The sequence below is a fragment of the Ursus arctos genome, unplaced genomic scaffold, assembly GCF_023065955.2.
Source record: "Ursus arctos isolate Adak ecotype North America unplaced genomic scaffold, UrsArc2.0 scaffold_28, whole genome shotgun sequence".
In the NCBI taxonomy this organism is placed as follows: Eukaryota; Metazoa; Chordata; class Mammalia; order Carnivora; family Ursidae; genus Ursus; species Ursus arctos.
Window position 1 is genome coordinate 34093955 of NW_026622963.1, and position 24866 is coordinate 34118820.

Genomic DNA, 24866 nt, shown 5'->3' on the forward strand with positions numbered 1-24866 from the left:
CACAGGGAAGAAGGTCCTGCGGGCTGGAGGCAGAGGCTGGAGGGAGGGAGCTACGAGACCGGGGCACCAAGGACTGGCAACAAGCAACAGAAGCTAGGAAGAGACAAGGAAGGATTCTTCCCTAGAGCCTTCAGACAGCACGGTCCCACTGACACCTTGATCTCAGAACTGCGAGAGGATGAATGTCTGCTGCTTTCGGCCACCCAGCTGATGGTACTTTGTTAGGGCAGCTCTAGAAAACTAACACGTGCGACAACACATGTGCATCTCAGATGCAATATACTAGGTGAAAGAAGAACTCCAAAGATTACACCCTTTATAGGACACACTGGAACAGACAAAACTGCAGATCAGTGGTTTCCAGAGGCTGGAGTTGGGGGGTGGAGGCAGATTACAAAGGGACATAACGGAACTTCTAGCTGGGGGATGACAGAACTGTTCTATATCTTGACTATGGCAGAAATTATACAACATAGAACTAAGATGCCTAAGAAAGGTCAGTTGAGGGGCACCGGGTGGCTCAGTCAGTTAAGCATCTGACTCTTGATTTCGGCTCAGGTCATGATCTTGGGGTCCTGGGATTGAGCCCTGCGCTGGCTCCACGCTCAGCAGGGAGTCTCTGCTGGAGATTCTCTCTTGTCTCCCTCTGCCCCGCCAGCTGTTCACACATGCGCATTCTCTCCCCCCTTCTCTCTCAACAAATAAGTAAATCTTTAAAAAGAAAGGTCAACTGTATTGTAGGTAAATTACACCTCAAAAAAGTTTACTTAAAGAAAAAAATCTGTGTTCCTGGGATTCCCTTTTTTTCTCAGTTTGTCAAGAATCCCAAAAAGAGGGCTCCCACTGGCCTAATCAGAGATAATGTGAGCATCAAAATCACAATAGTTCTAGATTACAATGCACTGAATAAAATAAGAAGCCACGAAACCAGATATACAGAAATAAATAAAAGGATGTATGAAAGTTTGATGCGGATCAGGAAGAAGTATCCCCTCACAAAATATTTGTTAACTACAAAGGGGAAGAGCAACTTTAACATGAAGAGGCCTGACAAACACCACCTTAATTGATAAAAGTGAACACCATCAGTGATGGGACAAAAGAAAATCATCCACTTAAGGGGACACAATAACAGCATCATTTCTGTGCTATTCCTGCCAAAGACGAAAATCTGAACTGAATCACGAAGAAGCATCAGACAAACCCCAACTGAGGGATATTCTACAAAATACCTGACTGTGCTCTTCAAAAGTGGCTAAGGTCATAAAAGTCAAAAATAATTTCTTTCATGTCAAAAATAAAAGACTGAAAAACTGTTCTAGACTGAAGGAGATGAAGGACAATAAATACATGTGATTCTGAACCGGATCCCTCTGCTGCAGGGACAGTAACGGGACACACGAAACCACACGTGAAAGGGTCAATGTGGCTCTGTTTGGATTATGAGGGACAACATCCTTGCTTGTAGGAAAATACACCTGAAATATCTGGGGTTGAAAGAACATCAGGTTAGCAACTTATTTTCTCAAGGGGAAAGAAAAAGTTATTTGTACTGAACTTTCAATTTTTCTGTAAGTTTGTAATTGTTTCAAAGCAAAAAAAAAAAAAAAAAAAAAGTACTCAGGGGCGCCTGAGTGGCTCAGTCAGTTAAGTGTAAGCCTTCGGCTCATGTCATGATCTCAGGGTCCTGGGATGGAGTCCTGTATCCAGCTCCCTGCTCAGTGGGGAGTCTGCTTCTCCCTCTCCCTCTCCCTCTCCCTCTGCCTCTCCTCCCGTTGTGCTCCCTCTCTCTCTCAAATAAATAAATAAAATCTTAAAAAAAAAAAAAGAATATAAAAAAAAGTATTCAAAGAAAGAATCCTGGGAAGGCCAAGGGCTGTTAGTTCATCCCATCCCCCACTGCAACAGGACAGGAGCAGGATAGTAAGTTCTATCTATATTCCTCTAAAGTTCACTATCAAGTACCATAAAATCAGAATCTCAAACACAGCACACCTTGGCAGTGTTCTGTTTTCAGAAGCATGAAATCAGGCATAAAGCAGAGACCTACTTTATCTGGATACTGAATGACCCAATAGGCCAATGCAGAAGATTATCTGGTCTACCAAGGTAGGCCTCCAACATAGGCAGCGGCATAATGAGATTCCAACGTCAACATAGGAAAGACAGTATCAAGTGTAACAGGGTACAAGTATGTTCACATTGTGCTTTTTCTAATAATTTTCTTATATTTAAGAGCCCCTGTTAGCAGTCTCAAATGGAAGTCTCTATTTTAAATAATACTTTCGTCTATGGGACCATCATCAAACAAGTGAACCCAGCTTTTACAGCAAAGAAAGAAGATAGTGCTTTTAAAATGGACAGGCATCCAAATAAATCAACTTACACCCTGTCTTAAAGTTCCCCACTTCAACACCAAATCTTAAATTGTTTAATCAGAACTATGACATGCTCCTAATTTTTCAGAGACTAGGATGTCTACTTCGGATCTTAACAACAGTGTCCTATACCATTGTCTGAAATATCGATTCCATGTTATTCTGAACAAAGTTCTTCAATGACATGAATGACTGAGGCACCCTAGACACTGCACTAATCTAAATGCAAGAGACCACTTGTCTGGGCCTTAGATCTGCACTGTCCAATATGGCAGGCACCAACCACGTGAAGGCAGTGAGATATGGCTGTGAGTGCACAATACGCACCAGATTCCAGGCTTAGCATAAATTTAAAAACAGAATGTGAAATATCTCATTTGTGGTTGTTAGACTGATTATACGCTGAAATGATAATATTTTGGATCTACTGGGTTAAATAATAATTTAGGTTAAATAATATTAAAATTAGTTGCACCTGTTTCTTTGTCTTTAACGTGGCTACTAGAGAAGTCTGGATTACATATGTGGCTCACAGTATATTTCTCCTGGACAGTGCTGCCTTAGCCGGCCTGTGAGATAATACTATGTCAGGCTGTAGAAACTAGGAGAAAGAATGATGGGCTTCCCGGAAGAACACTGAACTGTAGCTAGGCCCATTTTATCCTTCAAGATCCAATCTTTCTAAGGCCACTGGCCACCTATGTTTTTACACTCGACTCAGACAGGAGGACGGAAGTGTCTGGAGGTACCTGGAATTCGGCTGCGCTGCTCCGCAGCTGGCTCACGTTCGGTAAGGACCCGCCATGGTACTGCGTGAGGCGCAGCTGCTGAAGCTTCTGAAACTGGACCTGGAAACAAAGAGAATTCAAGACGGTTGAGAGATGACAGCAAAGATCTGAGGGAAGCATCGAAGTATGGGTATTTTGTAGCAGAACGGTTCAAGAGTGAAAGTCTTGGTTTCAGTTTCTTTTCTACCTAAAACCTTCAGGTTTCCGGTGCCTTCTGATTTTTGACTAGTCTATTTTTGGAAAGAATTTACCCATGTTCCAAATGTCCCATGCACCGTGATAGTAAGGTCTTTGCAAGGTCTTTGAGTGTGTGTGTGTAGGCGGGCGGGCACAACCTCTAACAGCAACAAGAGTCTCTTAAAGGAAAATCAAGCCACTCTCTATGACTCTAACACGTTCATTGTTCTCCCTTCCACGTGCTCCTGTCCAGTCTCTGCTCACACATGTGTGTAACAGCTGCATGGCAGTAATCATAACTTAGGTACGATCTCGCGTGCTTACATCTTAACTCTTTCCTATGATATTAATCCTCTTTAATGGCTATATAACATTTCTTCTTCTGAATTATTTCCTAAGAACACATTCCAAAGAGTGGTCACTGAGTCTCTGGACCCAGGGCTTTAGATAGCTCTCAAAACATAATGCCAAAATGCTTTCCCAGCAGGTACAAGAAGTACATATGAGAAAACAGTTTCACAAGAAAACTCACTAACGCTGAATATCATCCTTAATTGGGGCAGAGGAGAAGGCCAAACCAACAGGTATCAAATGGCATCCCACTGCTTTCATATGCCTTTCTTCTCAACTTCTTCCTTGCTTCATTTTTCAAAAGGCAGTAAACTGGTTACAGTTCTTGTAAACCCCAAAGTGGTCCAATTTGGTCTTTAAGAGTTCTGTTTCTAAAATAATAAATTACCTCTGTGGTTATATAACACTTGGCACTTATAAGTCACGTGGGGGAAGAAAGAGCAATGGGAACGCTGAAGCCTTTCATTATTAGACCCTTTGTCTAAAACAATAAAAGCTAGCAGATAGAAGCCGCTAAGACGTTCCAGACGCTGTCTTCAGATGCTTCGCCCATTTCATCCCTAACTCTCCCCACAACCACGAGAGAGACCATATCATCCTGCTTTCACAGACCTAGAGACCCAGACTTAAGGAAGCTCAACATTTGCCCACGTCACACAGCTCGAGGAGGCCAAGCTATGGCTACCTCAAAACCCACACTCTTGGGCGCCTGGGTGCCTCAGCTGGTTAAGTGGCCGACTCCTGATTTTGGCTCAGGTCATAATCTCAGGGTTGTGAGATCGTCTCCACGCTGGGCACAGAGCCTGCTTAAGATTTTCTCAATCCCTCTCCCTCTCCCCGCCCCCCTCTCTTACACACACACACACACACACACACACATATTTTTATATCTGCGTGGTCCTTTTCTTTGCTCTGTTTCCCTCTCTCTCTCTTTCTTAAGATTTATTTATTTATTTGAGACAGGGAGAGAGAGAGAGAGAACACAAGCAGGGAGGAAGGGTAGAGGGAGAGGGAGAAGCAGAACCCCCCACTGAGCAGGAAGCCTGACATGGGGCTCAATCCCAGGACTCTGGGATCATGACCTGAGCAGAAGGCAGACGCTTCACTGACTGAGCCACCCAGGCGCCCCCCCCATTTCTCTCTCAATGATCATACTATTTACAAGCTCAGAGAAAAATGAAATTTGGTTGATCAAAAGCATTGCTGGGCCTATGAAGTTCTCTGATTTTGTTCAGTTTTTATATTGATTATGAAAAATTTCAAATATATACAAAATAGAGATGAATACAATGAAACCCCATTTAACATCTTCCAGCTTCCACAATGATCTTATGTCCAGTTCTGACTCATATTTACCCCCTGACCACCCACGCACTCCCCTAAAAGAAATCCAGACATTGTATCATTCCATGTTTCAATATGAATCTCCAAAAGATAAGAGCCTATATCTGGCTGGAAGTTTTAAAGGCATTCAAAACCCCTTGGCGGCCTTAACTTCCTTGTACCCACAATATTTGATTTCCCAAACACACTACACTGGGAGGCAGCTATAATCTATTCATCAGAACCCAGATCCAAGAGTCAAATATGAGAAGGAGGATATAATGAGACTTTCCCATCTACCAGATGAATTATAACAGTCTCAGCTTTTGATCTTAACATTCTCAAAGCACTAACCAGAAGCATTTGAATCTCTGTCCTTGAAATTCTCTAGACAAAATTCCTGGCCCCCTTGATCTCAAGCCTTTGATTCCTTCTTCCATCAATCCATCCATTTATTCACTTATACAAAACTTCTAACTGTGTCTGTTAGGTACCGTGCCAGGCACTGTCTTGCTGAGATGAATACATGCCAAGGTTCCTGCCTTTAGCAAGTTCTCACAAAGGCTTCAACATTTACCCAAAAACCTTGATACTTCAACCAAGCTAAGTTCTAAATCTAGCTAGACACCTGCCTTTACCTGAGTCTAAGGCCCTCCCACCATCTCCCATACCTGCTCTCCCTCCCAAAGTGCCTATTCTAGAGTCTTCAGACACTGCTGCGCTATGGGAAAGAGTACTGGATTCGGAACCGGAACACCCGACTGTGCGCCCCGAACCTGCCACGAGGCCGGGGAAATTATTCTGCCGCCTACTTCACAGACAACGTAAGGATTAAAAGAGAACAGACGTGACAGTAGGGTGTAAAATGGAAAGCTTTGCACAACTTCTCGAAGTATCATCATCATTGTTGGTATTCTCAGCTACCTCCTAAACCCTTCAGTAACTTTGATATTTTCCTCTTTTGAAATCTAGAATCGATGAACTGGAAAGAACCTTAGAGACTGTCTTCAACACCATCGTGCTTCCTCATGATGAAAATGGGCACCGAAGAATGAGTAGCCTAAGGGGAGGTCACAAATTGGCAGGGCAGGGGCCATGTTTAGAGAGTTCTGTTTGACCTACATGATACTGACCCACTCAATGCTTTAAACTTCCATTTTGAATTGGAAGACTGTATAAAAATCTGGATTTCCAACTTCTCTTGACTGAAAGCTCAAGCAACACTGAATGTACGTTCTTGCAGGGCAACAACGCGTGGAGCTGAGAAGCAGCTGCCCCCTTGCACAGGGCTTGAGTTATCACTTGCCCAAGACCTCCCTGTGCCCTATTACTCCTCCACCATGGCCTAAGATCACTTCCTCATTCCTGGCTCCTCCACTCCTTTTCCCTACATGCCTCACCTTGGAACTTAAGTTAGCAACCTCTAGCCTGTAGCCACACACTTTAGCGGAACGTCCTTCAGTGTCCATATGAAATGAGAGCCAAGCCTCACTAATTCCCTTTTTAAAAAGTGTCACAGCAGCCAATCCCAAACAAAAATCCCAGCAGGCCTTTCTATAGAAACTGACGAGATAAACCTGAATATTTACGGATCTGCGAACGGCCAACCTATAGTAGTCAAAGCAATTTTTAAAAAGAGCAAAGTTGGAAGGCTGTTACCTTGTTTCCAGACTTACTATAAAGCTACAGGCAGCATGCTACTGTCAGAGAGATGCAGGGATCAATAGAATAGAAGAGAGAGTCCAAAAATAGACCACATAAAATCTGGCCAATTGATTTTTGACAAAAGTATCATACAATTCAACGGGGAAAGTGTTTTCAACAGATGCCGCTGCTGTAAGTAGACGTCCTTGGGGGGGGGGGGCGGGGTGGATAAAAGCAGTTGGGTACACAGACATGCAGTGGCACAGCCATATTCAAACCCCAGCTCTGCCACTAATCAGCCACGCAACTGTACCTCTCCAGCCTCAGTCTGCTCATCTGCAAAATGAAGAGTAATCTAGATACACATTCCCTAGGGTCATTGTGAAAAGCGCAGGAGATAATGAACGCAAAGGAGTCAGCACAGCATCTGGCAAAAAGATAGCACTCAATAGTCAGCCCAAATCCAGTACGTCTAGTCTTTTCTCCTCTCTCTTTTTAAAAGATTTTATTGATCTGTGTGTCAGAAAGAGAGACAGCACAAGCAGGGGGGAGGGGCAGGCAGAGGGAGAAGCAGGCTCCCTACTGAACAAGCAGCCTGATGTGGGACTCGATCCCAGGACCCCAGAATCATGACCTGAGCCAAAGGCAGACGCTCAACCAACCGAGCCACCCAGATGTCCCTTTTTTCTCCTCTCTTAGAGGCCTCACTGCTACAGAACACATCTAATATTTGTTTGTTTTAATATAAAAATGATTCTCCCCAAATATTCAAGCTAAATTAACACTCTAGCTGATATGCCGTGTTTAACCTGTGGTTTCTCAAAACTACAAGTTGTCCTTCAAAGTCGGACTTCCGGAGCAAGTTCCCAATCCTGTCTCTCTTTCCTTCCATTTGGTCCTGGATGCCTCACAACCTCCATTCCAAGCAGCTCACCATGAACACAGTGGTTCTCACCCAGATTACCACTGGCCTCCACTGGACTAGACCAAAGGACACGTCCTTATCATGTCAGACCGAGTCAGCAGCATTGGGCTCTCCTTTCCCTCTCTGGCTGCTTTTCAGTGCTTTTTGCTGGTTCCCTTCCTCTACCTCCCCTTTACATGGTAGAGTTCCCTGGGCTTCTCTTGGCCCTCTCCACATCTCACTCTACAGCAGGGCTCATAAACTCAAATGTCTGCAGGTGCCAAGTGTGGAAGAGAAGTAAGTGAAGCAGCTGGAATCACTGTGAGGAACACCACAGGGAGCGGTGGGGACTGTGGCAAACTGAACACATGCATGCGCTTTCCAATGGGGGAAGCCACTACGGGAGCTCCAGGCAACTGCTATCATACAGAAACGTAGAGAGTGTTGTTAGATGATTTCATTTTTCAAAAGAAGCCAGAATCCAAACTTTAATATAAAATCCCAATATTCACTGTTGGTCCTAATTAAACACACACACACACACACACACACACACACACACCCCAAGGACCAAATTAGAATTTAGGTCACCAATCTGCAAGATGTGTTCTAGAAATTCTTCTTAGGCAGCTGAATCTACTACCACAACTACGCACCAAAGGCCCCCACATCTATAGCACTAGCCTAGACTTCCCTCCTTATTTGGAGATCCTTATATGGCTTCAGGGCCATATAAACAACTGCCTGTTGGACCATCTCTACTTGCTTCACTAGCACCTCAAACTCGCCATCCTCTCACACTGAGGCATCTGTTCCCGCCAATGCTCCCCCTCTTTAGGAAGGATACCTTGAAATGGCTCCAGTCTGAAAGCTGGGGATCATGTATTCACCAAGTTTGGTCATTTCTAGCTCCTAAGTATTGATCTGTTCACCTCTCTGCCTCCCCCTGCCTACCACCCCAGTGTCAAGGCCAGCATCACATCTCCTGGACTACTATCTCACACACACACACACACACACACACACACACACACACACCCGTTTCTGTGCCACCTTCCCCTCAGTTCTAGCCACCACTCTGGAGCTAGAGGCATCCTTTTAAAATGAAAATCTCCCCTCCTTCAACCCCTTCATGACTCCCCATTGTCCTCAGGACCAAGTCCCAAATCCTGTCTCTACAATCTGATCCCTGGGAACGCCTCAACTCAAATCACCCTCTTTGTCCCCTTGCTGAACCTCATACCCTCAAATGGCTTCCCCACCCCCACTAATCCTTTAGGCCACTAGAAAAGGTGAGGACTCCCTACCATCCATTTCCAGAGCTACATCTTTTCTAGCTTCCCCTTTTGTAATACTCATGAAAATGTGTCCTTACTTGTCAAAGGAATATCTTCTCCACTAAACCCTAAAATCTATGAGGAGACTGTGTTTTGCTTGCTCACTATTATAATCCCCAATGTGCATCCTAACTTCTGGCACACACTAGAGACTCGGTAAGTCTTTGATGAACAAATTAGTAAGATCTTTAAAGTAAGACACCATGTCTTCACCTCCCCCCAACACAGACCCCATTAACCACAGTGGGTACTCCAGTACTGACAAATGAATGAATGAACAAAGGAACAGCCTCTTTCCAGGCATGCCTGCCTCCATTTTTTAACCGTTCTTACCACCCCAGGTACCACCATTAAAATAATCCCCCTAGCATTCTCTTCTCAAAATATTCCCACTGCTTCCTAATAAAGCTGAACCCCTAAAGCTAGAGTGAAAAATTCCCCATAACCTAGTCTATCCCACCTACTAGGCAAATAGGATTTAACTCGAACTCTGAAGGATTGGCTCTGATTATGTAGAGAACGTCTTGGAGCTCAGCACAGGCTCAGAGAGGAAGGAGTATCTACATTATCCATGTCTGTCATGGGCTGATAACGGAAAGTCAGTATACCTGCCACCCAGTGACCAATAATGAACTAGTTGGGGGCGCCTGGGTGGCTCAGTGGTTAAGCTCCAACTCTTGATTTCGGCTCAGGTCATGATTTCAAGGTTGTGAGACTGACTCCACACTGGGCATGGAGCCTGCTTAGGATTCTTTCTTTCCCTCTCCCCCTGCTCTCATAAATAAATTAATAATAAATAAATAAATAAATAAATAAATAAATAAATAAATAAATTTAAAAAATGAGCTGGACGGATTCTTCTGCATCGGGGATCTTTGGACCCTTGAAGGTTTACAAACATATGCCTGGGAATCTAAGAGTTCCCTTGGAGAAGAGTTGTTTTGTAAATTTCATTATGAAAATAATCCTTAAAAATTTTAAATAAGCAAATACAACTCAGCAAATGCAGTGTTCTCATTTGCCTTTGTGTTTATAGATACACTGGACTTGGGGTGCCTGGCTGGCTCAGTCAGAGGAGCATGTGATTCTTGGTCTCGGGGTCGTGAGTTCGAGACCCAGGTGTGGACATAGAGATTACTTTTTAAAAAATTAACAATACACTAAAAAATATAAACACATTGGACCAAAGTAGTATTATTTACCTGCAATTGGTAGCAAAGAAAGAATACAGGACGAATTAACATGTAAATGAGGTCCTGTACCAGGTGAAGGGCAAAGTGACATCATAATTTTGTGGTAATTAGAACAGAGGAAAGTGGTGGCTGAACTGAGTTACCCCATGGGGCATACCTGATCAGCCCTGCTGAACTCAAGAAAACCTGAACTACAGGGGTTAGCATCACATCCACACTGAGAGCTTCAACTGAGTTCAGCAAAATAGCATATGTCATATCAAATTAATGATGTGAATTTAAATTTATGGCATTTTTTAATGAGTGAATTTATTTTGTGCATGTCTTTTAGTTATGGTTGTACCACAGCTATAATCAAAGGACTTTATGTATAAGTGGATGTTTGAGCATATTTAAGTAACATAACCAAACTCATTTAAATAAACACGAAGGATCTGTGAAAATATTTTGCCTTAAAAGAGTCTATACATTACTCATGGCTTTATCTATCAGGGATGCCTTAAAGAGGGTTTATGAATTGGGTGAGAGACTGGATCAAGTCTAGGTATATAGACAGAGTGTCTATATTTGTACACACACTTTATCTAAACAACACGTAACAACACATGTCCCAGCATTAACCTCAGCTTTCACACAACCATTCTCAATGTGCTCTGAGCTCATCACGCTCATCCCTGAATCTAACCAAGGTCACACACGTGTATGTCCGTGGACACCAGGCAGTTAAATAAATGAGTGAAGCTATTCAGGGCATGAGGAAAAAAATTTATTGAAATCCTCAGCCTTGGGGCGCCTGGGTGGCTCAGTCAGTTAAACATGTGCCTTCGCCTCAGGTCATGATCTCCGGGTCCTGGGATGGAGCCCCACATCAGGCTCTCTACTGAGCGGGGAGTCTGCTTCTCCCTCTGTGCTCTCCCTCTTTCTCTCTCAAGTAAATAAATAAAATCTTTAAAAAAGAGAGAGAAAGAAATCCTCAGCCTTCTTTATCTATGCTTTTTTTCTTAGCATAAAAATAAAGTATATATGAAATATTTCATGTCCCGTTTACTTCATTAAAAGAAAACATCAAAAATATGATAAATGGCAAATGACACCTAGCTTCGGTGTGGGAGCTCATGACAGGGTGTGGTGTGAATCCACACTCCAGCTGAGGGGGCAACCACCACCCAGCTCCAGCCAAAAGCTGTCGTATGGGAATTCAGGATGACTGCTACCGGGTCTCCCAATTTTAAATATATATATACACACACAGATAGGAAACGAAGAAAAGGAGGGGAGAGACGGGGGAGGGAAGAAGGGCGGTTGGAAAGGAAGGAAGGAAAGAAAGAGAGAGAAAGAAGAAAGGTTTTATATGAAAATCTCCCAATTAAAAACTTCTGGCAACAGATTCGAAAAGTTTCCCAAACATTGTACTTGGCCAAAAAAAAAAAAAAAAAAAAAAAAAAATACCGTGTCTGCAGCTGAGTGAGCGGGGACCCTCAGAGTACAACACTGCTCTCCGCTCTTCAAGCCTGCCCCCTGCCCAGCATCTGCATATCCTCCCCCCCGGGTTCGCGATGGTCCTTCAAGGTCAGCAGTCGGGAGCCTCAAGGCCTGGCCCGCTCGCGCTGACCCTCCTCCCTGCAGCCCTGCGCGGACACTCCTCTTGGCTCTCCATCCTCCACTGCCTCACTCAACAGTTTCCCAACCTCCGGGTGTTTGTCCCGGCCCGCGCCTTACTCATTGCTCCTGGACCCTCCTCCGTCACCAGCGACGCCGTGCACCTTGCCAGTTCTCGTTAAATCTCCGGGCTGAGCACAGTAAAGCGGGCCGAGAAGGCACCTCCGCGGAGAGAGGAAAGCCCCACTCGGCAAGCAATGACTTCCCGGTGCCCCCGAGCCCCCCTCGGCCCGCGCCGGCCCCGGACTCACGGTGCACAGGGCTCCCCCCAGGCCCCGCGGCCCTCCTCGCCCCGCGGTCCAGAAGGGCCGGCTGGCGGAGGATGTGCGGAGCCACGAGAAGCCGCACCGCCCGCCTCCGAGCTGTTTGTGATTTCCTCCCGGGGCTCCGTTCGCCCTCCCCCTCAGGCCGCCCTCGCGCCGCCGCCCGCCGCGCCGGCCCGGCCCCTTCCCTCTCCCCGCGCTCCCGGCCCCGCGACCCTCCCGCCTCCGCGGGCTGCGCCGCGGGCTGACCGGCGGGGAAGCGCCGAGGCCACGGCCGCGCCGGCCCGGTCCCGGCGCCCGCTCCCCCGCGCGGCCCCCGCCCGGCCCGGCCCAGCCGCTGCCGCCGCCACCGCCTCGGCCCCGCCGGCTCTCGCCCGCCGCTGGGGCCACCCCCGCCCGCGCGCGCCCCGGCCCCGGCCGCTCACCCGCGACAGGGTGAGGTCGGTCATGAGCTGCTCGAAGGCCCGCGTCTCCTCGGCCTGCCGCTGCGTGTGCAGCGCGATCTTCTCACTGAACTTCCGCGGGTTGGCGCTGCCCGAGCCCGGCGAGGCGGCCATGGCGCAGCCCGGCCCGGCGGGAGGGGGACACGGCGGGCGCGGGGCCTGCGCGTCGGCCCGCGCGTCCGTCCGCAGGCCGCTCGAGCCGCCGCCCGAAGGCCCGTCCTCCGGCGCGACCCGGCAGAGGAGCCGCCGCGGCCCCACAGCCAGCGAGCGGCCGGGAGCGCGCCGAGGTCCGCCCCCGCGCGGCCGGCCCCGCCCTCGGCGCGGCCCGCCCGCCGCTCGCCGCCCGGCCCCGGCCCCGCCGCCCGGCCCCGCGCTGGAGGCCCGAGAGCTGCCGCCGGCGCTGCGGGCCGGGCCCGGGCGCGCGGGGCGCGGACACTCGCTGCGAGCCGCGTCAGCCGAGCACGCCGGTTCCGATGGGCGGGAGCAGCTGTGTGACTGACGGGCTTCAGCGCCGGGGGGCATCCTGGCCGCGCGGCTCGCGTCACGACTTTCGAACCGGCTTCTGGCCGCCGCCTCGTGCCTCTCCTTTCCCGGGCCGCCGCTTTGCCCCCGGGGGAGACGACTAGGCGCCCGAAACCTGCGCCTTCCCTCCCGCCGCCGGGCCCGCTGCCGGCCCGCGCCGCCCTCGGTGGGCTCCGCTCGCGGTCCGCCCGGCCGCGCGCAGCCGGAGCTATCAAATCTACAGCTGGGTTTTTAAAACCACCTCGTGATGTGCACACCCTGGAGCCGCCATCCCCGCCCTGCTGCGGGCTCTTCGCTCCTCAGCCCCGGCCCCTCTTCCAGGTTTTTTCCGAGTCCCCCCGGGAGGGCCCGGCTAAGGCGGGGGGCCAGTCTCCCCGCTGTGCCCCCACTTCTGCAGCCCAGAAGCTGCTCTCCCACGACGGCGCCTGGACCTCGCCGAGAGTGGGGCTGTGTTTTGTCCACTAGGCAACGCCGGAGCCAGGCGGACGAATCCAGAAAATTACAGTGACGCCCCCCACGCCCCCCACTCAAGACTAAACATAAAACATTTTGCTTCATTTACTTGGTATTTATTAACGAAATATAACATTAGATCTAACTAAAGCCTCACCCTAATTCTTTCTCCTTCCTCCCTCGTCACTGGGCTCAAGTTGATGTATATCATTCGTACTCATGTTTTTATGGTGTTATTATATATGATGTATGGATCTGCCAACGTATAGGATACCAATTTTTGTTTTTCAATTTTACAAAAATGACATCATGCTGAATAATCTTTTGCAACTTTTCTCATTTCCTATTATGTTTTGGAGATTCATTTGTGTTTATGATTAACTACTGTGTAGTATTTCATTGTTTTTCCCGTGTCTCATAGCATATAGCTGGATTTTTTAGAAATTTTAATATGAGAATATATCTCTACTAGCTGGAGTTTAGCTTGTTTTATTAATTATAATTGGATTGATTCTCATTATAATTGCATTTTTCTGTTTTATTTTGTGGTATTTACCATACTTTATATTTTATTTTCTGCATTCCTGTTCTATCATCTGGGTTCAGTTTCAGAGAACAGAATTCATTCTAGATAGTTTAAGTACAAAAGGATTTATTATAGGGTATAAAATGGCTAAAGAGCTTCTCTGGAGGGTGGAAGAAGCCGATTCTAGGTTGGACCTTCAGGAGTGACTGTGAGAGGCATGCTGCAGAACCAGGCCACCAAAAAAAGCCACTGTCCCTTCTGAAATCTGGAAGCCACTTACTGAATTGGAAAGCTGTCACTACACTTGCCAGCTCCTGAACCATATGGCTAGTGTCATGATAAGAAGCCACCACAGAGAAATCAGACACCTCCACAGCAGTCCTCACCCACAGAAATAGCACACACCCAGCCTCTGCTTCATTTCCACCTTACAAATCAAGTAAGAGAAAATATGATTGGAAGAGCCAAAATTGCGTCCAGACTCCTACCTCCTGAAATACAGGAAGGCCCAGGAGGACCCAGGAATGGGGAATGAGCTAACTCCACCATATTCATCCAGCAACTCACCAATGCGTTTATCTACCATGCCTGCCTTTGATTGCGTTGAATGACTGGTTTTTATTTCCACATTTCCCAGATCTGATTTGGAAGATATTCATTCCATTTCTACTCTTGTTTTGGTTAGCCTGATCATTTTCTTTTTTTTTTTCTTTTTTTTTTTTTTTTAAAGATTTTACTTATTCATTTGACAGACAGAGACAGCCAGTGAGAGAGGGAACACAAGCAGGGGGAGTGGGAGAGGAAGAAGCGGGCTCCCAGCAGAGGAGCCTGACGTGGGGCTCGATCCCAGAACGCCGGGATCACGCCCTGAGCCAAAGGCAGACGCTTAACGACTGAGCCACCCAGGCACCCCTAGCATGATCATTTTCAATTTTTTAATCAAATAAATACACGTGAGGTATTTAACAATAGTTTTACAAGGCCTATAATTTTATTTTTTTAAAGATTTTATTTATTTATTTATTTATTTATTTATTTATTTGACAGAGAGACAGAGAGGGAACACAAGCAGTGGGAGTGGGAGAGGGAGAAGCAGGCTCCCCACCGAGCAGAGAGCCTGATACTGGGCTCCATCCCAGGACTGTGGATCATAACCTGAGCTGAAGGCAGATGCTCAAAGACTGAGCCACCCAGGCGCCCCAAAGCCTATCATTTTATTTTATTTTATTTTATTTAAAGATTTTATTCATTTATTTGACAGAGAGAGAGACAGCCAGCGAGAGAGGGAACACAAGCAGGGGAGTAGGAGAGGAAGAAGGCTCCCAGCAGAGGAGCCTGATGTGGGGCTCGATCCCAGGGCCCCGGGATCACACCCTGAGCCGAAGGCAGACGCCCAACGGCTGAGCCACCCAGGCGCCCCCAAAGCCTATCATTTTAAAAGAAGTAATTCCCATTTCCCTCTATAAGTAAGCTTGTCCTGCTGTTTTCTGATTTTTTTTTCAGTTTTAGATATGGACTATTCATTTTCTATGAGGGAAAAGGACGCGCTGGCTATTCTGTATTCTCAACAAAAGTACGATCTTGGGGCGCCTGGGTGGCACAGCGGTTAAGCGTCTGCCTTCGGCTCAGGGCGTGATCCCGGCGTTATGGGATCGAGCCCCACATCAGGCTCCTCTGCTGTGAACCTGCTTCTTCCTCTCCCACTCCCCCTACTTGTGTTCCCTCTCTCACTGGCTGTCTCTATCTCTGTCGAATAAATAAATAAAATCTTTAAAAAAAAAAAAGTACGATCTTCCCTGCTCCCATTCTTTCAGTGTCATTATATGATAGCTTTTGGTAAGCCAGTAGTAAGTGCTTACATAGCCTACTAGAGTTCCATTTTTGTACAGTTGCAGGTGTGGCGGGAGGGAGTTAATTACTGCTTCTGATTTTTATTTGCTTAGATTTCTCTCAACCCATTACAAATCCTTTCCCCAACTCTCCAATAGAAGACATGACTGCATCTGTGAAGGGTCAGTCTGGGGGGACCTTCTCTCCTAGAGCCCTTTGACTTCTTGTTCCACCTGGACAGGTCGCTCTGTGGGCCGACTGCTGTCCCCACCATTGTCCTAAGGGGTCCCTTCATCCCCTGTCCTCTAACCTGCTTCCTGCATCCCCGGCTGTGCTTGCGGTTCACACACTCCTTCACTGTAGTAGAGAACATTCTCCACTCATTTCCTGAGGAAAAAAAAGAGTACATAAAACATAAAATCCTTGCAACTGTGTGTGTGTGTGTGTGTGTGTGTGTGTGTGCGCGCGCGCATGCGCGTGTGTGTTTATTTTACCCTCATATTTGATTGATAGTTTGGCTAAGAATAGTCTTCATTGGAAATCCTGTTCACTTAGATCTGTGAGCACATTGCTTCACTGTTTTCTCACTTCTATTTCTCACGTTGCTATTGAGAAGGCCATTCACATTCTGTTTCCTTTGTGGATGACCCGGTTTTTGAGGGCCCTTATTGTTTATTTTTGTTTTGTCACCCCCATTCTCTAAAGGCGTAATGTTCTGATGTTTTACGATGATATGCCTTGGTGTGGGGCTTCTGTTGTCGTCCATTGTGCTGGGCACTGATATGTGTGTAGAAACTGGACACTTGTATCCTTCAGTTCTGGAAAATCCTCTTATTTTTAAAAAAGTTTTATTTATTTATTTGAGAGAGAGAAAGCAAACGAGGGGGGTGCAGAGGGGGAAGGAGAAGCAGACACCGTGCTGAGTGCTGAGCAAGGAGCCTGACCTTGGGCTCCATCCCAGGGCCCTGAGATCATGACCTGAGCCAAAGGCAGACTTAACCGACTGAAACACCCAGGTGCCCCTGAATATTTCTTTTTTTTTTCAACATTTTAAAAATTATGTTCAGTTAGTCACCATGAATATTTCTTTTCTAATAGCATCTTGTACTCATTGCATGGATGAGCTATTAATTACAGTTATTTCTGTTTTTATATTTTCTTCTACTCCTTACATTGTCTGCCTCTGTTTTGTCTGAGTTGGGTTTTTTTTTGTTTGTTTGTTTGTTTTGTTTTTTGCTTTATTTTGACCTCCATCTAGAAGCTTTCCCCAGATCTCTAATGATCCTGGACTCTAAAATCATAATTAAGGCAGAGATGATATATATGTATAGATTCCTTTTTTCTTGAAATAAAAGTTTGTTTTTTTTTAAAGATTTTATATATTTATTCGACAGAGATAGAGACAGCCAGCGAGAGAGGGAACACAAGCAGGGGGAGTGGGAGAGGAAGAAGCAGGCTCATAGCGGAGGAGCCTGATGTGGGGCTCGATCCCGGAACGCCGGGATCACGCCCTGAGCCAAAGGCAGACGCTTAACCGCTGTGCCACCCAGGCGCCCCTTGAAATAAAAGTTTTTAAACATATATATTAAAGTATTCTGTAGTAGAGATTGCTAGTTGTCTCCCCATACTCATTCTCTCCTCCTTCCTTTATTAAAAGAAACCTGGAGCTTTAGTTGGGCACAACACTGCCCAACTAAAGCCAGCTAAAGACTACATTTCCCACTCTCCCTTGCAAAAAGGTACAGTCATGTGATTATGTTCCACCCAATAGGGTGTCCTTTGCAAATAGGTATGGTCATGTGATTAAGTTCCATTCAATAGTGTGTGAGCGGAAGTAGTATAGGCAACTTTCTCAGGCAGTTGCATGAAAAAGGGGAGTGGCCTGTTTCCTCTTCTCTCCCTCTGGCTGGCTGGAACATGGACGTATAACTAGATCTGGAGCAGCTATCTTAGACCATTAGATAAAAACTACATGTTGAGAATGACAGGACAATGGTAGCAAAGGGACCTAGGATCTCAGCACTGTGGAACCACAGTATTAGCTCTGGACCGCTTCTAGATCATTGCATGACTGAGAGATAAGCATCGATTTTGTTTAAAGCCCTGTTATTTTGGCCTTTGTTACAGGAATCAAACCAGGACCTCTTATACTTAAATAGAAAAATTTGTGTAACCCTCTCCAGATATGTTAACAATAGTTGCCTTTGGGGATGTAGGGACTGCTGGGAAACTTTTGTCTTCTGCTTTACACATTTCTTAATGATATGTGTTTAAAAAAACAAGTACGTATTACTATTAACATCAGGAAAAAATAAGAAAGAACAAATACTATTTAAAACAACTGACAGCAAGCTTTGTGTTTATGTGTGTGGCTTTTTCATTTTTTTAAGTAGGCTTCACACCCAGCATGGAGCCCAACACAGGGCTTGAACTCAGGACCCTGAGATCAAAGCCTGAGCTGCGATCAAGAGTTGGACACTTAACCGACTGAGCCACCTTGGGGTCCCATGGAATCCTGATTTTTAGTTGGGCATGTGACTTTCTTATATTCAGGTGTGGCCATGTAAGTTCTGTTCAATGGGATGGATATAAAAAGAAGTTAATGCAGCAGCCTCGGAGAACCTTCCTTAAGAGACACAGTGCATATGCCCTTTTCCCTAGTCTCACCCTCCTCTATGTTGCTGCTTAGAATGTAGATGCCACTATCTTGCACCATGAAGTTGAGGTTGTGAATGGTAGAGCAACAAGATCAATACCTTGACTTTTTTATTTTAAGTGAGCTCTACGCCCAATGTGGGGCTTGAACTCGCTACCTTGAGGTCAGGAGTCACATGCTCTGCAGACTGAACCAGCCAGGTGCCCCAATAATACCTTAACTTTTACATGAGAGAGAAATAAACTTTCATCCTCTTTAAGATCACTTTTCGGGAAGTTTTCTGTGATAGCTAAATCTAACCCTAACCAACACGCATCTTCAGATAGAAATGTGTTGAGCTCTAAACAAGATAAATAAAACAAAATCCACAACTCAACATAGTATAACAAAACTGTAAAGTAACCAAGGAGAAGGGAAAGATTATCTATGAAGGAACAGTAATTAAGCAAACAGCACCAGCAACCAAAGAAGCCAGAAGATTTTCTTTTTAAAGTCTTCAGAATTCTGCATTCTCAAATAACTAATTCCCACAAACACTGAGAAATTCTCTTACAATCTTTATCAAACATGAAAAGTTCTGAGAATAACTTAGACCAAGGGTCAGCTGTCTACAGTCAATGGGCCAAATCTGTCCCACTGTTTTTGTAAATGAAGTTTTTTTGGAAAGCTGCCATATCCATTGACTTATGTGTTATTTATGGCTGTTTTCCTGCTACAATGGCAAAGGTGAGGAGCTACAAGGAGATAGGACCCTGTGGCCTGCAAAACTCAAAATATTTACTCTCTGGCCCTTTACAAAAAGAAGTTTACCAACGCCCGACTCCGACAAAGGAGACAGCTTAGTGAGTGTGAATTCCTAGTGTTTTCCTTCTGTTCTTCATACAGAGATGCTCGGGGTGGCGGCGGCCAAGGTCAACAGGCCTGAGAAGCTTCCAAATAAGGCTCCCAGGTCTGTCATTCTGCCTTGGCTGCAGCAGCCCATATCAGCACCTGGAAACAGCCTGGGTCATCTGGGTCCCGATTCTGGGTTCAGATTCAGGGTCTGGAAAGTCTTGGTGTGTCCAGCTTTTGCAACCTCTCCTTGCCTGTGCCTTCACTTTTCACTTCTGTCCAGGTTGGGGCTTTCTGCTGGAAGGCCTAGCTACGGCCCACCACACATGGACCCAAGGTAAGTGCCAAAGGAGAACAAAGAAAGCCGAGAAGAAAATGCCTGAGAACCTGGGGAAATGGACAAGCTAATAAGAAGCAATATAATTTACATCAAAGAACTTCAGAAAGTGGACCAGAGGCAGCAGAGGAAGGGATGGGTGGGGCTGAAAATACAAATATTGGTGGAAAAGTGTGTACAAGGAGCAGTTAGACCTCCGACTCTTCATTTGGGCTCAGGTCATGATCTCAGGGTCATGAGATCAAGCCCTGGGTTGGGCTACATGCTGCTGAGTGTTCAGCCTGCTTAAGATTCTTGCTCTCCCACTCCCCTTCCCCCACCCACTCACACTCTCTTGTGCTCTCCCTCTCTCTCTCTTAAATAAATATATAAGTAAATAAATTTTAAAAATCAGGATTCTATTATGACGGAACAGTGGTTTTCAAACGTTAGCATTGATCAGAATCACTGGAAAGCATATTAAGACCCAGATTCCTGAGCCCTACTTCAGAGTATATGATTCGTGAGGTCTTGAATGGGGCTAATGATTTGTGTGTCTGACAAGTTGCCAGGTGATGCCAATGCTGCCTGCTCTGGGACCTCACTCTGAGGACCATTGCATTAGATGAGGGGAGACAACTGGAAGACTCTGCTACACACCTTTCAAATGTTCTAGAAATTTTTCTAAAATCTCTTCAAATATTGCTTCTTTTCCATATTCTCTATTCTTTCCCTCTCAAAGTTCATTAAGATGCATATCAAACGTCCTCATTCTATTTTTCATTTCTTTTTATCTCCCTTTCAGAGTTTTCCACTCTATTTTTGTGCTACATTCTGAATGATTTCCTCAGATCCATCTTCCACTTTATTAGCTTCTCTCTTCAGCTCTGTCTAATTGGCCGTTTAACCCGCCCATTGAGTTTTATCTTCTTTAAGAACTATGTTTCCCCAGGGGCACCTGGGTGGCTCAGTCAGCTGAGTGGCTGCCTTTGGCTCAGGTCATGATCCCAGGGTCCTGGGATGGAGCCCCATGTCAGGCTCCCTGCTGAGCAGGGAACCTGCTTCTCCCTCTCCCTCTGCTTCTGCTTTCTCTCTTGCTCATTCTCTCTCAAATAAATAAATACAATCTTTAGAAAAGACTATGTTTTTCTAAATAATATTTTCAAATATAGCCTGATATTTATTCAGAGTCCCGTTCTTTTCTTACTTTTTCCCCCTTCTTTTATGCCTTAGGTTATACAATTTTATATTCTCTTTCAGCATGTAGTTCTATTAGCCCAAGTGTGGTGAGCTCTGATGCTATTTGTTGCATCTGCTGGCTCTCGCTCATGGTGGATTGTTTCCTAAAGTTTTTAACTATGCTTTCATCTTTAAGGGGGCTTGACTTTTTTTTTTTTTTTTTTTTTTTTGGTCCTGTGGGAATCCTGGGTAGTGGGAATATGACTTAAATGTAGTTATGCTTTGTTCCATGAGCTACAGGAAAATCAATTACTAGACATGGGGACTTCTATTACATGGATATTGTAAATGCAGACCCTAAACCCATGTAGGGCCACATTTTTGGTTTCTCAAGGGTTTTTATTCCCCCCAGAGCCCAGCCAGAGTTAGCCAAGCTTCTTTGTTAACTTTGCCAGTGGGTAGATTTCACTATTTGAGGCTGAAATTTTACCTTACAAGCTAATGCATTAATCTGTTACTGTTTCATGGATCCTGGCAGGAGGCAAGAGATTCCTGGGTCAGAGACACCAGCCCGCAAGCAGCAGGAGCATCGTTTTTGTGTCAATTCCCTTTACCTGCCGAGTCCCACTGGGGTGATGCAGAAGGGCCCTCAGGGAGGCCTACACATGCAGTGGGTTCTGTTACAGGAGAAGAATGAGCCTGTTTTTTGTTCCAGAAGAAGACATTACCTCATCTCTCAAGGCTGCTTGCTGCAAACGAACCCTGAGAAATGGCCCAGTAAGATTTGCACTTGCAGCATAACCAACCAGGATGTCCAAGAATGCTCAGATCCCATAGAGAATTGCTTCTCCCAACATACCTGAGGTCCTGGCTTGGGGTCCAGGTCTAACTCTCTGTCCTTAAAAACTGAAACTCCAACCATCACAGCCAAAAGGAGACTAAAGTGACATGATGGCTACATGTCATGTGGAATCCTGAGCAGAAAAAAGATAATAGGTAAAAACCGAGGAAATCTGAATAAAGTATGGAGTTTAGTTAATTAAAAAGAACCCAAAACTTGAAACTCCTAGATTATCGGAAAGATAACCACACGCTTACTATTTGATTTTCAGTCACTTGAGGATTTTCTTTTCTTGTGAGTTCAAGTATGCATTACAGTTTTTGTCGTGTCTTATCCAGTATTTCTAGGTGTTTTACTGTTTTCCATTACCTTTGTCGACAACTTTGTTGGAATCCAGGTGTTTGTTTAAAATTTATATTCCTGGATCCCATCCCCAGAGATTATGATTTTTGCAGACTATATTGTAGCCCAGGATTCTGCCTTTATAACAAATGATTCTGGGGGCGCCTGGGTGGCTCTGTCAGTTAAGTGTTTGCCTTTGGCTCAGGTTATGATCCCAGGTCCGGGATCAAGCCCCACATTGGGCTCCCTGCTCAGCAGGGAGTCTGCTTCTCCCTCTCCCTCTCCCCCTGCTCGTATGCTCTCTCTCTTGCCCAATCTCTCTCAAATAAATAAAATCTTTAAAAAAATAATGGAAACACATGGTGCGTCAAAGAATTAATACAGTCTGTAGTTTTCTTTTCTTTTCTTTTCTTTTAGATTTTATTTATTTATTTGTCAGAGACGGAGAGTGAGAGAGCACAAGCAGGGGGAGCTGCAGGCAGAGGGAGAGGGAGATGCAGGCTCCCCTCTGAGCAGGGAGCCCAATGCAGGGCTGGATGCAGGGCTCAATCCCGGGACACTTGGGTCATGACCTGAGTCGAAGGCAAACACCTAACAGACTGAGTCACCCAGGCTTCCCCAGTTCATAGTTTTCAAATTAAAAGTATTCAGTCTCTTAGCTTGGCAAATACTCCCTCCAATCTTCTGTTGCAGAGACCAGAGAGGCAGATGGCACTTCCTGGCCTCCCTCTTCCATGAGGTTGGCAACATGGCCAGCTTGGTTATTGAGACATAAGGGCAAGCTTTATGGAAAGCTTACAGGAAAACTTAAGGTCTTCAGAGACAAGGGACACCTTTCACTGCGGCTGGCCCCTTCCTTCTGGACACTGTGAACACAGAGGTGATGCCTGGACCTCAGAAGCCATCTTGCCACCATGGAAAGAGAAAGCATAAAAACAAATTCAGTATTCAGAAAGATAGACGACAACAACATTTCCACGGTTGAATGGCTAAACCAATAGTTTTCCTCTAGATTTATGTGACATAAATTTGTTTAAATCACTGAAGTCAGTTTCCATTTCTTGCAGCCAAAATCATTCCTGATGCACGTAAGGATCCTCGTTTCTTTAAAACATTTCAGACTTCTAGGGGCGCCTGGGTGGCGCAGCGGTTGGGCGTCTGCCTTCGGCTCAGGGCGTGATCCCGGCGTTCTGGGATCGAGCCCTACATCAGGCTCCTCCGCTATGAGCCTGCTTCTTCCTCTCCCACTCCCCCTGCTTGTGTTCCCTCTCTCGCTGGCTGTCTCTCTGTCGAATGAATAAATAAAATCTTAAAAAAAAATAAAATAAAATAAAACATTTCAGACTTCTAGAAAAGCTGCAATAATTTAAAGAGTTTAAAGAATTCTTGGGGTGCCTTGCTGTCTAGGTGAGTGGAGCGTGTGACTCTTGAACCCAGGGTGGTGAGTTCGAGCCCCATGTTGGGTGTAGAGATTAATTAAAAATAAAATCTTTAAAAAAGGGGGGGGGGCTCCTGGGTGGCTCAGTCGATTAAGCAACCGACTCTTGATTTCAGTTCAGGTCATGATCTCAGGGTGGTGATATCAAGCCCTGCGTTGGTCTCCACACTGGGCATGGAGCCTGCTTAAGATTCTCTCTCTCCCTCTGCCCCTCCCCTCCCCTCTCTCTACACCTCCCCCCGAATTTTTTTTAATTAAAAAAAAGAATTCTCATATACTCTTTACCCAGATTCCTCAAATATTTTACTTTGCTTGCTTTACCATTTCTTTATCTCTCTCTATTTTTTGTTAAGATTTATTTATTTTAGAGAGAGAGTGGAGGGGGAGCAGAGGGAGAGAGAGAAACTCAAGCAGACTCCCCACTGAGCATGGAGCCCAATGAGGAACCTGGTCTCACAACCCTGAGATCATGACCTGAGATGATGACCTAAGACGAAATCAAGAATCAGATGCTTAAACTGACTGAGCCACCCAGCCGCCTATATATATATATTCTTCTAAACCATTTGAAAGTAAGTTGATATAATGCCCCTCTACCCCTAGATACTTCACTGTTTATTTCATAAAAACAAGGATATTCTCTTATATGATCACAGTGTAATAACAAAATCGGGAAATTGACACTGATAGAGTACTGTTACCTAATTTACAGATGTTATTAAAAATCTTTACCAACTGTCCCAGCAATATTCTTTATGGCAAAAGAAAACCTGAGATCACTCACTATATTTAGGTGCCACGTTTCTTAGCATCCTTCAATCTGGAAAAACTTGTTCAATTTTTTTTTTTAAGTAGGCTTCAAGCCCAACATGGGGCTTGAACTCATGGCCCTGAGATCAAGACCTGAGCAGAGATCAAGAGCCGGTCACTTAAGCGACTGAGCCACCCAGGCGCCACTCAAGTTGTGTATGTCTTTCATGACTTTGTACATTTTTGAAGTGACAAGCCAGTTATTTTGTCGAATGTCCGTGAGCTAGGGTTCGCCTTGTATGTTCCCATGGTTTGTTTCAGGTGATACATTTTGGGCAGGGATAACACAGGAACAATGTATTCTTCTCAATTTATCACTCAGGAGGCAGACGATGTCTCGTTGTCCCATGACAGACGTTAAGTTCGGATCATTTGGTTAAGGGGAAGTCTGTCCGCTTTGTCCACTGTGAGGTTTCGTTTTTCCCTCTGTAATCAGTGAGACCCTTGAAGGGAGAGACTCCGAGACTATAGAAATATCTTGTTACTCAACAAGCGTGCATCCGCTGGCTTTAGCTCCAGGGATGATTCTTGCTCTTCCCCTATTGGCTCTATCAGAATGGGCTCACCAAGTCTTATTTTATCCAATAGGATTGGATCCATTACTGCTATTATTTTTGTACTTAAATGATCTGAGACTTGACTTTCAAGCTGGCTTCCATGTT

At 45.6% G+C, this 24866-nt stretch overlaps 1 protein-coding gene across 2 annotated transcripts in view; it reads right to left on the reverse strand.

The window, feature by feature from the left end:
• Window positions 1–12673, reverse strand: part of CRTC3 (CREB regulated transcription coactivator 3) — a 94693-nt gene extending 82020 nt beyond the window's left edge. The window contains exons 1-2 of one of the 2 annotated variants that reach the window (XM_048220647.2): window positions 12443–12673; window positions 3128–3226 (exon numbers count right to left, since the gene is read on the reverse strand). In XM_048220647.2, coding sequence (XP_048076604.1) covers window positions 3128–3226; window positions 12443–12574 — 231 coding nt within the window. In that variant the 5' untranslated portion in view covers window positions 12575–12673. The remainder of the gene's footprint in view (window positions 1–3127; window positions 3227–12442) is intronic. The other variant, XM_048220646.2, reaches the window with a different exon arrangement.
• Between the last annotated feature and the right edge of the window lie 12193 nt (window positions 12674–24866).